The sequence below is a fragment of the Syngnathus floridae genome, chromosome 13 (assembly GCF_059516105.1).
Source record: "Syngnathus floridae isolate MCC-2025c chromosome 13, RoL_Sflo_1.0, whole genome shotgun sequence".
Taxonomy (NCBI): Eukaryota; Metazoa; Chordata; class Actinopteri; order Syngnathiformes; family Syngnathidae; genus Syngnathus; species Syngnathus floridae.
Genome location: NC_142425.1, coordinates 9,416,025 through 9,428,405, shown reverse-complemented (window position 1 = coordinate 9,428,405; position 12,381 = coordinate 9,416,025). Strand labels below are relative to the sequence as shown.

At 42.0% G+C, this 12,381-nt stretch overlaps 2 protein-coding genes and 1 long non-coding RNA gene across 6 annotated transcripts in view; 2 read left to right on the top strand and 1 right to left on the bottom strand.

The window, feature by feature from the left end:
- The window catches only part of LOC148388563 (uncharacterized), a 37,198-nt gene extending 26,660 nt beyond the window's left edge, over positions 1-10,538 (top strand). The window contains exons 11-12 of one of the 4 annotated variants that reach the window (XR_015862182.1): positions 9,094-9,158; positions 9,679-10,538. This is a non-coding gene — a long non-coding RNA (uncharacterized LOC148388563). Of the gene's footprint in view, positions 1-5,366; positions 6,050-9,093; positions 9,318-9,678 lie in introns of those variants that run through there. The other 3 variants (XR_015862183.1, XR_015862181.1, XR_015862184.1) reach the window with 3 other exon arrangements.
- Positions 5,674-9,883, bottom strand: hsd11b1la (hydroxysteroid (11-beta) dehydrogenase 1-like a). Its single transcript, XM_088394460.1, has 6 exons — positions 9,702-9,883; positions 7,646-7,776; positions 7,382-7,585; positions 7,203-7,296; positions 6,963-7,128; positions 5,674-6,807 (listed from the first exon to the last, which is right to left on the bottom strand). The coding sequence occupies exons 1-6, from the start codon at positions 9,784-9,786 to the stop codon at positions 6,630-6,632; spliced, it is 858 nt and encodes a 285-aa protein (XP_088250586.1). The 5' UTR covers positions 9,787-9,883; the 3' UTR covers positions 5,674-6,629.
- An 86-nt stretch (positions 10,539-10,624) lies between the features above and the next one.
- Positions 10,625-12,091, top strand: micos13 (mitochondrial contact site and cristae organizing system subunit 13). Its single transcript, XM_088394463.1, has 4 exons — positions 10,625-10,789; positions 11,108-11,264; positions 11,435-11,492; positions 11,635-12,091. Exons 1-4 carry the CDS (start codon positions 10,761-10,763, stop codon positions 11,730-11,732), a joined length of 342 nt encoding a protein of 113 aa, XP_088250589.1. The 5' UTR covers positions 10,625-10,760; the 3' UTR covers positions 11,733-12,091.
- The last annotated feature ends 290 nt before the right edge of the window (positions 12,092-12,381 follow it).

Sequence of the window (12,381 nt, the reverse complement as noted above, 5' to 3'; positions counted from 1 at the left end):
ATGGCCACCAACTTTTTGAGATCAGGAGATTTGTAAATCTTGTGCAAATTAGTGTTGCCGCTCTCCCTTTCTCCTCCTCTTTGAAAGTTGTCTTGCGGGGCCAATGGCTCCCAGATGGAGAATATTACACGTAATCGCTTCCATTCACCGGCTTTTACTCTCGCTGCGAGGTGAAGCGCTCCCTCCATCGCTCTGACATCTCCTCACAATGGACAATTACCGTGCACTCATCAATCACTCCTAGCAAAGAACTTTGACAACTTAAAGCTGGAAGAAATCTTCTCGGTTGATAACCGGGATCTCTTTTACGTATCCTAGGTACTGTATCCTCCCTTCTTGTTGCCCTTCTCTGGATTTTTTTTTTTTTTGCAAATGTCAGAAGTGATTTTCATAAGATGATGACTTTTCGAATTTGGCGGCATACGTACTGGATGGCGTGCTTTTGAAGCGTCGTTTGATAGAAATACTGAGGCGACGCTTTTGGCTGAGCTTTAAAGTGTGTCTCAGAAAACATATGGAATTGTTAATAAATCAGACAGCAAAACTGGACACATCCACCTGTCCACCTATCATCAGATTTTCTCAAGTCCGAAGCATCTTTTATGAATTTCCACCCAACAAAGCAGCCACATTATGGACAGTGTCAATGTCCATTGAGCTGAAGTACCAAAAGTTCTTTACATTCCATTTGATTATTCCATTACTGTATCTTTGTTTTATAAAGTATCATAGAGTGATGTGTTTTGTATTTTCATAACACATAATAACTTTTGTTTAGGGAGACTGGAACAGATTCATGGTGAGTAATAAGATTAATAGTGAGTGTTGGAAGTTTACCCGGTCGGATTCTTCTGGTTGTCCCTTGGAAGTTACCAAAAAATTTGCACATAAGAAAAAGACGGCTTTAAGACGCAGCGTGAAAGGGGCCAAAAACCTCCTTTATCATGATGTTAATTATCCCACCCCTATCCTCCCACCCTTCTGATCCTTCTCATCCATCTCTTTCTCTGTCCCACTCTTCCGTCCATCCCTCATTCTATGACACGGACATTAAAGGACGTTTTTCCACGGCTGACCCGCCATTCACCCCTGTGTCCTGCATCGTCCCAACCCACAGTCGGGGGTGGGAGGGAGGGAGTTAGGGGGGGGTGAGTTACAGTCACAGCTCCAAACTTGGTGCACAGCAGTCCAAAAATCCGCAGCCTGTTTCAGATCCGTCCGGGTCCGCTGTGTCCTGCCAGGCCTCACAGAGGTCCCACTGTAGTAGAAGGAATCTTGAAGAAAATAGGAAATTGTTTCACAAGAGACTTCTTCTTTGGAGTCCAAAGAAGGCCGCTACCTTCATTCGGATTTTCTCATGACCCTCTTTTGACACGGCCCCGTCATTGACCTTGAGTTGGCTTAGCTGAGAACTTATTGTCTGAATGTGGATCAGATTATATAGACAAGCGAGGCTTTGGTGCCCGCTCCCTCCGCAAGGGGAGCACCTGTTTCGGAATAAATCTTCAGATAAACTGCACATAGTGTGTAACTTGATCAAGTGTCAAGCATTACAGAAATTGGATTCCTCCTTTACTCTTGTTTGAATTCTCCATCTCATGACCCTGAGGTATAAGTTCTCATTTTGTGGCTCCTCTTATCTTAAGTCAATCCCAGAGCTGTGGATTTAAAGCAAAGACCGCAGTCACATGTCTCTGCAGTCACCTTCATCTGTGAAACGCCGCAGATCGTTTTGACCCCAAGGTCTCAAGGTTGAGGTTGTTGGACCGGCCCAATCGGGCTTTACTGGTGGAACTGTGAACCGTGTCAGGTCATGTCAGCTCCCCTCGCTTCAATGTAAATAAAGCCAGTCTGGCTCGGTGCCATAGCACCGCTAGCGTTGCGGCTCTTTTGTTGAAGTCAAGAGAGGCCATATGAAAAATCCAACAAATCTAACATTAAGACTATTTGTAGGATTTTCTTCACATTTCTTCTGATGTTTTATCAAAACTAAAGTCAATCTAGGATGACATTTTAGCTGTTTTTGACCCCACCGCTAAGAGCTAACAGACAGCGGCCATATCCCCAAAGATTGAATTACGCTGTCTTAAATACAGGCTATTTATCATTCGTCATACCACATTGCTACTAGCATCAGGTTTGACATTGATATCTTATGTAAAAAATTGGAGAATAAGTAATTGAAAAAGCATGACTTGTCAGATAGTGTTCTTTCAAGATGGAAGTTTATTCACAGCAAGAGCTAAGCTAAGCTACCAACAGCGGCTTCATCATCACAGGTGGAACTTTAGTAAAACCACATTGTTTAGCAGTTTCTCTGACATAATACGCGGGTATAATGTTAGCTTAGCGTAATGGCAAATAACAGTAATTTTGTGGCTAGTATGAGCTATTTCAAGCCCTAACGCTAAGCTAAGCTAATACAACCGACAGTCAACCTATCTCACAAATGACGAACTTGCCCTTTAAATAGTAGCAGTTATCCATTGTTTTCCTTCTATCACATTCTAGCCATGCTGGATTGATGCATCCCTTAGAATAACCCAGTTTAACGTGGTGGCGACTCATCGGCGAGCGAAGAAAGACGAGAGTCTAGATCCGTTCCCGAGAGGACATAAATTGCAAATTGGGATGGCAATTGAGTGGCGGCAGAAGCTCCCTTAAAACGTCCAGCGGGCTTTGTTTCTCTCCCAGTTTAACCCTCTCACCTCATCTCATTGGCCGCCCTTTTATTCGGGCGGCTGATTTATTGGCGGGAGAAAAACAAGCATAGCCGAGCCGTCGGTCTCGTAAGTGATGAATGACTCGAGCTGCTATCTTCATCCCGGATGGGACCATCCAGTAGCTGGGAGTGCATGTGAATACGGGACATTGCGACTCAGAAGAATGATGCCATTTAGAATATATATTTTTTTTATCAGCATATATAAGCATGAATGATTATGGCATATGATAAGGATCTTTTCTCGTTTTCTCACTGGGGTCCCCCTCCACCCCACACACACACTTTTTTGCCAGCCCTGCCCCTTGTTGCCCTGATGCTACACAGCCCCTCTTATCCCCAAATGAAATTCTTTGGAAAGTCATTTTATATCACCCTTTGACTGTTCATTGAACTGTAAAACCACCCCATTGGAAAGCAAATAAAAGGATAGGAGAGGGGCGAGGAGGGAGGGGGATGGGGCAAGGAGGAGAATTATAATTCTTTGCAGGCCTTTAGTATTAACCCAAACACCAGAGCTGTCAGCAGTTCAGAGAGGGAGGCGCGAGGGCCAAACATTCAGTGTTAATTGGCACTTTGTAAGCTCTGAGCCGTCCTTTTGTGAGCGAAGTGGAAGAGAGTGAGCGAGGGGGGGGGTCGAGGAGCGAGAGAGTAAGAGAGCAAGTGAGAGAGTTCTTGCGGGTTTGTTGGGCCTTGTTGAGGGTGTTTACGGTTCACTTCTTATCCTTTGTTAATTGGACTCCCCCCCCACCCCACCCTCAAATGAAACAAAAAAAGGAAAAAGAAGAATTCAGCCTCCCGCCCATGTTTGGGGTGACTCTGCCTACCAGCACCATTGCAAAGCAAAAACATAAAGAGCGATCACGTTGAATAGAACTCGGGATGGCAGTCGGGATGACGGTGGTGGAGTTGCCACGAGGCTGCCATCGCCGGCCTCGTTCTGCACCCCCTCCCCTCCCACCCCACCGCGAGCAACCGATGTAAATAATAATAGCGGCGCTGGTGAAAAGACACAGGTGTCAACCATTGTGCCGCTCTGAATGGACCTCGGGGAAAGAGGTCAGGGGCCACCTCGGCCACCTCTTCACACCCACACTTTTTCTTCACGCTGACGCTCCCTTTCACAGGTTTCCGACATGCCCCCCCCCGCCCCCGATTCCCGCCTATCCCTCTTGCTCACTCTCGCCCTTTGTTATCATAGCTCAATGTTTTGTGAAAACTTTTCAGAGGTCACAAGCTCGTTATTCAGGAAGATTAACATTCTTTTCCAAATTAATCACCGCGCACAATGGTGTAGATCAATGGCCGGATTGGGCTTGAAGAACCGATGAATGGATATTAGACTTTAATAATTCATACGCTTGGTTAGGTTTAAAATCGATGACAGTGCCTATTAGTCGCATTAGCGCCGAATGATTTTTAAATGTATTTTGTCCAAAAGCCTTTTTTGTTCAACTCACATCTCAAGCAAGCACTATATTGCCTGAATGTCGTCTTCCGCTGAAATAAAATCGTGATGGTTGACCCCTGCATGGAGGATTATATGGACCCGGTGTCCTTCGCGCTCAAAGAAGCAGCACAAGAAATAATCATAAATTGAAGCTGCCACGTGATTGCTGGAGTTGCGCAGTATCATGACCGTGGATGGGAGATGATATTTATGGCCTGAAACGGGACATTTGTGCTGCACCAGCAATCGTTTGCCGGTTGAAATATAAAATTAAAAATCAGAGACTGTCCCTTGTCCATCTCCTTCTACAATCGGGCTGCGCTAACTTTCAAATGTATTATTGTTTTCTTTTGAATTGTTTATTTCATCTTCCAAGGAAATCTCCCCTTGTCACGAAAGGATAACATCATAAAAACATTTGCCTGTCTCTATTCTAGTGTCGACTTGCGACTGTTTTTTTTTTCTTTTTTTGCGGAGTCAGCTAGGCTCAACTTCCCCGCGACCCTGAACAAGCTAAGCGCCATGGAAACTTGTAGTAATATACGATGTTACATTTTGGAAGTAACTTGCCCAACACTGACAGTAACAAGGCCAGCCAGCTTCAGCGACGCCTGTGGGGAGCGATCATAAAAAAAGATTTTGACGCTCACGTAGGACAGAAATCCATGCAGCAAGTCAAGCTCTATTTACAGCAGAGAGTAAATATGAGCACCCTACACGCCAATTCCAACATATTTCCGTGTCCCGTCCCGATCAATCTGCAAAAAGAACGAGATGGGGAAGGGCGAGAGGATTTATTACCTTGCATTAGGGACACTAATCTGTTGCAGGTGTTTCTGGCTGTTCTCCGAGGCCATGTCTGCTCTCTTAACCCCCCGCCCCCTCCTCATATTTGCGACAGAGAAGGAGAATTTTTTTTTTTTTTTCCCCCAGCATCTAAAGAGGGATTATGCCATCTCCACAATCCTCTCAAATCATAAAGCGTGTCAAGATAAGGACAAAGAGAACATGTATTTGATAACTCCTCCACATCAGTCATATCTTCGGGAATATTGCGGTAGAAAAGCTCATGGCTTTTGTTGCAGGATAAAAATGGACACAATATCTAAACATGCCCTTCTCTGTTTTTCGGCAATGACAACTCACTGTCGGGCATACAGTACTATCTGATAGATGGGGGTCTCTCTCCATCAGCAGGGTACAACCTCGAGGATGTAGGACAATAAAGCAAAGACCACCAGGACGGATTGAGCCAACAGCTTCACAGGATGCCCGTGGTGCCTTTGGAAGGAATGAACAAAGACACAAAAGGAAACCCGGTGAGAAAGCCTCGCTCGGTTGGAAGTCTGCAATCACTACCGTGGCCAGCTTGGAATGACAAAATAAAGCAGAGCAGAGATTTGATTTGAACGATTCAGGGATGGAGAAGCAGGAAATTGTGGAGGGCAGAACTCATACAATTAGGGAGGTTTTATAATAATTCAAATTAGGACAAATAAGGTCAAATAAATTTGTTTCTATTTATTCTATCAACATTTTGTGTGTGTGTCCGTGTGTGTGACCGAGAATGCCTGAAATTGAGGAAAATTCAGATCTGCTGATAGTAGAGGAATCCTTCACTACCTTGGTTACTATTGCCCTCATGTGGATGTACATGGTACTACAAAGCCCGGTTCTTGACTACGACTCCGATTTTTAAATTTAAATTAATCAAATATATTTTATTTCATGGCAGTCTTTTAACCTGCACACATTTTTAGCAGGTTTTCTGGTTATTACAGGAATATTGTATACTGCTCTAACTTGCCTATCGTGTTTATCTGAGTTTGAATAATTTATACGTGCCCTGTGGTTGCCTGGCGACTAGTTTAGGGCGTACCCCGACTCACACTTTTTGTTGTTGTTTGTTTCTACTGTATTTCATTTTGTAATTTTCTTTCACTTTCAAAATAAGATCAGTTTAAGTTTTATCAGTGCTTCAATTCATTGTGAAAAGCAACATGAAATATTCTTGGAATAATCAATAATCACAATTCTAAATCTTGCTGAAGTAAATCTGGACCGGAATACGACATTTATCTGAGTGAGCCACATACGTAACATGCATGACTCTGTCAAAGTTGCAGCTAATTACGAGATGAAAAGCAAGTATAATCCAATGAACATCTTCAAACTTTGTAGTTACTAACAAGAAGCACCTTCTTCTCCTTTACAACCTCTTTCCCTCAGGCAGCATGCCCCCAATTCGGATTATTTGTCTCGGATTGAAGAACAAACTGCTACTATTTTGATGTGCGCTGAATGTGGAACAAGAAGAAGCCAGCTCATTTTTTTTTTGTACAGTAGCACGGAATGTTGAATACATGACATTACACTAAAACAGTAAAGCATAAGAATGCATCTTAAAATATCACTTTGAAAAAATCATTGGAAGTAATGTCACATGTAAATATTTGTTCATAACGTGTAGGACAGCTGTATCAGGTAGTCCCTGGCCCCAGGTAAGAAATCTCTAAAAAGAGTCACGATGTAGGTGAACCAAGGGTAGAAAAGCTCCCGCTGTCTGGTGGCTCCTGTCTTGATGATGTTCAACGCCGCTTCACTGGCTGGGTAGGCGGGTACGTGACTGATGTCCCTTGGACACAAAGAATCACTGCCATCAAACACAGATGCTTCTTTTCTCAGTATTTACAATTTCTTTTGAAAAATGAAGCCGGTTTGACCTGAACTGCAAACACAGTTGGATGAGCTCCAGAGTTGCGCAATAATGCACTCGCTCTGTAGACTTACTTGACTTTCTCCATGGCTGAGTCTGTGTCAATGAGGCCCAGCGTGCAGGTGGAGATCGATACGTTGCTGCTCTTCATGGCCAGCTCGTGAACGAGAGTCGCAAAGAAACCGTTCAAGGCGAACTTGGTTGACACGTAAGGAGCCACGAAGGGAATTGTTATTTTACCTGTTGGGGGTATCAACAATCACCTCGATTAAAATGATTCCAAGTCAAATGGAGTCAGAGTGTTGTGAACCAACCTAAAAGCGACGAAACAACTACGAGTGAGCCTTTGCTTTGCTCGAGGGAGGGGAGAGCTTTCCAGGCCATCTGAGCGTAACTGAAGAAGTTGACCTTTTGGAATTATACACAGCGATATCACAATTTGCTCTATTAGCATCTCTGAAGTGAAATCATAGCTTTCTTTCGGATAGTTTACCTTCATCAGCCACCTGAGGTGCTCCACGTCCCCCTCCCACATGCTGAAGGGGCTTGAGCCAATGTGGTTGAGAACCAGGTAGTCCAGACCTCCGAGATGCTCTAGAGCAAAATCGACCACCCTCTCCGGGTCAGTGTCACTGCTCATGTCCGCTGATATGTACAGGGCCTTCTGCGCTCCCATGCTCAGACACTTTTCCGCCACCTAGTGGCCACACCACAACTGTTGACCAATGCGGAACTCGTCGCCGACCCTTTTACTAACCTGCTGTAAGACGTTTTCCCTCCTTGCGGTGATGACGATCTGGGCGCCGAACCTGGCGTAGTGATAGGCCATTTGTTCGCCAATACCAGTGCTCGCCCCGGTCACCAAGACCCTGGCACCTCGGAGAGATTCTCAAATAATAGCAAAAACAAAAAAGAACATTTCAAGAAGTATGATCATCAGTGCAGTCCACATTTAGGAATGACATCTCTCATAAGATTTTTTTTTTTTTTTTGAATGAGAACCGAGAAGCGGTTTATATATTTGCTGCTGTTTTGGTTAGCAACAGAGCAAGTATGTTTTTAACCCAAATTTTAAATAACTATAAGAGGTCCGCAACCAAATGAAGTTGTTTTTTTCTTCTTTGCACTATGACGTTGAAAAAGTCATGACGGTTAAGCACTTGTAAATGACTATGATGTAACATTTTGGCCACTGATGGACTCATGTTTGATTTGGATACCGAAAGGAAACACTGATAACAAGATTCATGTGACATTGACGACGTTATCATAACATGTCAACAGCAAGTGCTGCGTGAGTGTTCACCTCTCCATTTATCGTACTAATCTCAAAGTGAGTGTTCATCGCTCCATTTATCGTAGTAATCTCAAAGTGACAAAACAGACTAATTCAAGTTGAGCTTTAGTTGTAGGTTAAAGTTCAATGCTAGATGAGATATTTGACCCCAAGGAGAGGTGAGTCCAAGCAAAGTGCGAGGACACTGCTTTATTCTCGACTGCTGCCATTTTTAAAATTAATTTAGTGCCAGTCCCTTATAGAGAAAAACACTTTGTTCACACACCCTAGTTTCTTGTTCACATTTACTAATTAAATGACCTTTAGTCGAATTCGCACAGTGACTAGTTAGATTTGTCTTGCTATATTTTCATGAGGTCTGGAACTACCACTAAATCTAATTTTGTGGGACCTTCCATGCTCCCGATGAAAAATCCTACAGTTTCATTTCAATGCTCGCAAAGCCACATTTTAAATAAATCCTGCTCGGTCGGAGTCACAAGCATGTCGAATAATGTGCGATTACACACTAAATTTATACCTCTCGTCACAAACCCTTCCGCAGGGGGAAATGTTAAAGTTGTGCTGACGTCACACACAGAGAAACTTGTTTGCCAAACACAGAGTGTATACAATTACTATGTGGCTTCCCTTTACCCAGAATTCACAGGAAATGGATGTACAATAATTGGTGCTGGAGGGGGTGGAACCACCATATTACATTAGTATGCAATACTGTATTTAAATGTACACTATATAAAATAATATAGTGAAATAATAGTCATTTCTCGTGAATGGGCTTCTTTGATTCTTAATTGGTGCCAGTGATTGGTGAATTGTGACTTTGCCCCCCCCCCCCCCCCCCCCCCCACATATATTATTGCACCCAGTTATATTTCACATTTTTTTCCTTTTTAATTTTATGGCAGGTAATTATCAAATGAAGTACCGAACAAAACAATGTGTCGACAAGCAACTTGGCAGCTGTACTGAGGTGAGTGAGTCACGGTAAAACTGTCTGTTGGTAATTATAGTATATTAGAGCGTGTTCAAAATATTACTGTGCACTTGTGTAAGTGTACAGTGACTTTCAGAACATGTCTAATCAAGTGATGAGTGTAAAAATGTTACTTGTGTAATATACATTATTCTTTTTAAAAAAATTAATAAGGCTGTATGAAATTACTATAATACTTTTTTTTACCATTAACGATCAGATTTATTTGCATTAACACAACAAGAGAGAGCATTGCATTACTGTTTACGACATCCACTATTGCACCCAATTTCTAGCTTTGTCTTGTAACATTGACGTTAGAACCACAAAAAGTTGCAAATACAGTACGACTTTAAGATGTTTTTTTTTCCATAAATAGCACCAAATCAAAATTCCACTGTAAGTAGAAAATGTAGAGTTTTATATCTAAAACTATACTGTATAGATAATGACATTGTATCAATCACATCGACGTTTTATTTGAGTAAAAACATTGCTTTATTACTATGTTTTTAAGTGTGCGGAAGAGACGTAACTTACCTGGATTGAACGTGGGCGCGTTCCACTTGATGGCGATCAGAGCCACAGTAACACTTGCCAGAAGGACTTTGGTCAACGTTTTCATGTTGTAAACTATAATTTAAATAAATCAATAAGTATAAACACCCAGCTGACTAAATTGTCGTGCATGGGAAGTGAAAGGAATATCTGGGGCAGTTTTTATATGAGCCCTCCCTTCTTGGCATGTGCAAAAAGGGGTGTGTTGTGTGCAGATAAGAATTGAATATTATTTTCAACTTTGCCCTTATTTCTAAAATACGTTAAGGAATTCAACTTGAATATGCCGTAGTGATCAAACTTGAAGTGACTTTCTGTTTTTGTCTTTTTTGTCAATAAGTGTTCTGACATAACACATGTATGTGCATGTCAACACTTGTTTGTTCACTTCAGTTGAGGTGGGACTGAGTGTTTTTTTTTTTTTTTTTACGTTGCCATTGGTGGATACAACTAATCGAACACTAAAATCAATCGATGTGTATTTTATTGTATTTATTTTGCATGTCTAGTGGGAATATTGTGCTGGGATACGGAGCGGAAATCGATCAGGCGAAGGAATGTCAGGGAGGGCCACGCCCACTGACGTATGCAATAATGCCCACACAAATCGCGTTCTCTTTTGACATTTTAATCGTGTAACGAATCACTTATGTATTATTCTCAAAATATGCAACGTCCTTTAGTGCATATTGTGAGAAGAAAGAAAAAAATCGTTTGTCATTTCATTAATTATTAAACGAACGTATGTGTTCTATAGTTTGTTTCATAATATTAAAGGAAAATAAAAGTATAAATTAAAAAATACTGCTATCAAAATAATATTATTTTAATATCAGTATTTTTTTTAACGTGTTTACAAAGGACAACGGAAAAGTGACAGCTTTACGACACCCGCCGTAAACCGCTGTGTTGGCTCGGAAACTTTATTGACACCGATTTTTGGACAAACAACAGTGTGTCCTTCAGTCCAGGTTGTTTTTGATGCCCTTCTGAAACCAAGAATCGGGGTCTGTTTGAAAGGAAAGCGTTCTTTTGTGGACCATGGCGGCGAAGATTTTCCCTCTCATCAAGTAAGTGTTCCTCTTCTTGTGCGCAGAGGTTTGGTACCGTCGTAGAAGTGGGCTCAACCCAGACAAGCTAACAGCTAGCTAGTTCAAACAGGCGAAGCCATGGCTGTCTTCCTGTAGTTAGCTGTCCATTTTAATACCCCGATACTATTAAACACACTTGCTTTATTCTGGCAATGGTTTGTTTCGTACTCTTCTTCAACGTCCTACATTAGGGAGCAGATCTATCGTTAGCAATAACAAGTAAGAAACATTGACTTAGTGCTCCATAACTATTAGCTAAATTAAATATGACGTTTGTGCTCCATCTCAATTTTCCAGACTGGCCACGAAGGTGACCATTGCAGGAGGGGCTCTTTACGTCGCCTTTGATTCTGGGCTCCTGGGCACCAGCGAGCAGGGCTCCGAAGCTTTGGGGCGGGCCCGAGCGGCCATACCGCCCGCTTTGGAGGAGTGGATGAAGTATTTTGGCTTGCAGGTACATTTAGTTTTGCAAGTTCGGTACCTACAGCAGTGACGTAGTGATTTTTTTACACCCATAAAAAAAGGCAACCAAATTTAAACCCTGAGAATCCAGATGGACATATAAACTTTAATATCATTAGATTTAATTTGAATGGAGTATAATTTATCTGACTGTCTCTTCAGGCTCAACTTCCAGCAGTACCCAAAGTTGAATTCTCTCCGGTCCAAGCTTGGAATTCAGGTGGGCAAAAATAAATACATTAATGTGACACAATGCCTCAAAAGTTGGACTTCTACAGTCTGACTTTTGACTCTTTAGTTTCTTGTTGAGTCCAATATACATGTACATATGTTAAATGCTAATCTTTGTTTGTCTATCGCAGGGGTGAGAACGTCCATTTCAGCTCTGTCGGAGGCGCCAAGAAAAGCAAGCGAATATTCCACTCGGGGCTTGCAATATGTTAAAGACCTCACCAAGTGAACAGTAACACATCCAAGCGTCTTTATCACTAAGTTTGCACGTGTCGGACTTGTTCTAAAGAGTTGCAGCCTGTTGAGCAGGGGTGGGGAAGATTCTACCATGCACACAGCCATGCAATTCTAAATAAGATATTTTATTTTGAACAAAAAGTCCACTTACACTCAGAGCATAATCATGAATATTTGTTCAATTGTCATGTTTTCCACTTGCAGGACTAAAATGGCAGCTGATAGGACAAAAGTTCCCCACCTTTGTTCAATAGAAGAAACATCAAGTTGTTCAATTTAAGAGACGTAGGTTGTGGTATTGTACATAATGCTAGAATATAAAATTTTTAAAATAAACAACCAATTGCTCAATTTTTGTCCCCTTCACAATTTTTTATTTTATGCCTAATATTTCATCTGTCAGCAGGTCCAAGGCTACATCTTGCCCAACTTGTCAGCTGGGGTAGGCTACAGTTGCAAAATATAGCTTGTTAATTACGGATATTTTTATGTCTTTGAAAGTCATGTCTAATATTGTGCCTGTTACATAACTGTACGCTTTACATGATGGATAAAATTCCCAAGGTAAGTTTCATAAGGCGAGTCTCACATTATTATCAAAACAGGTTTTGCAACCGCTCCCTACTGCACAATTATCTGCA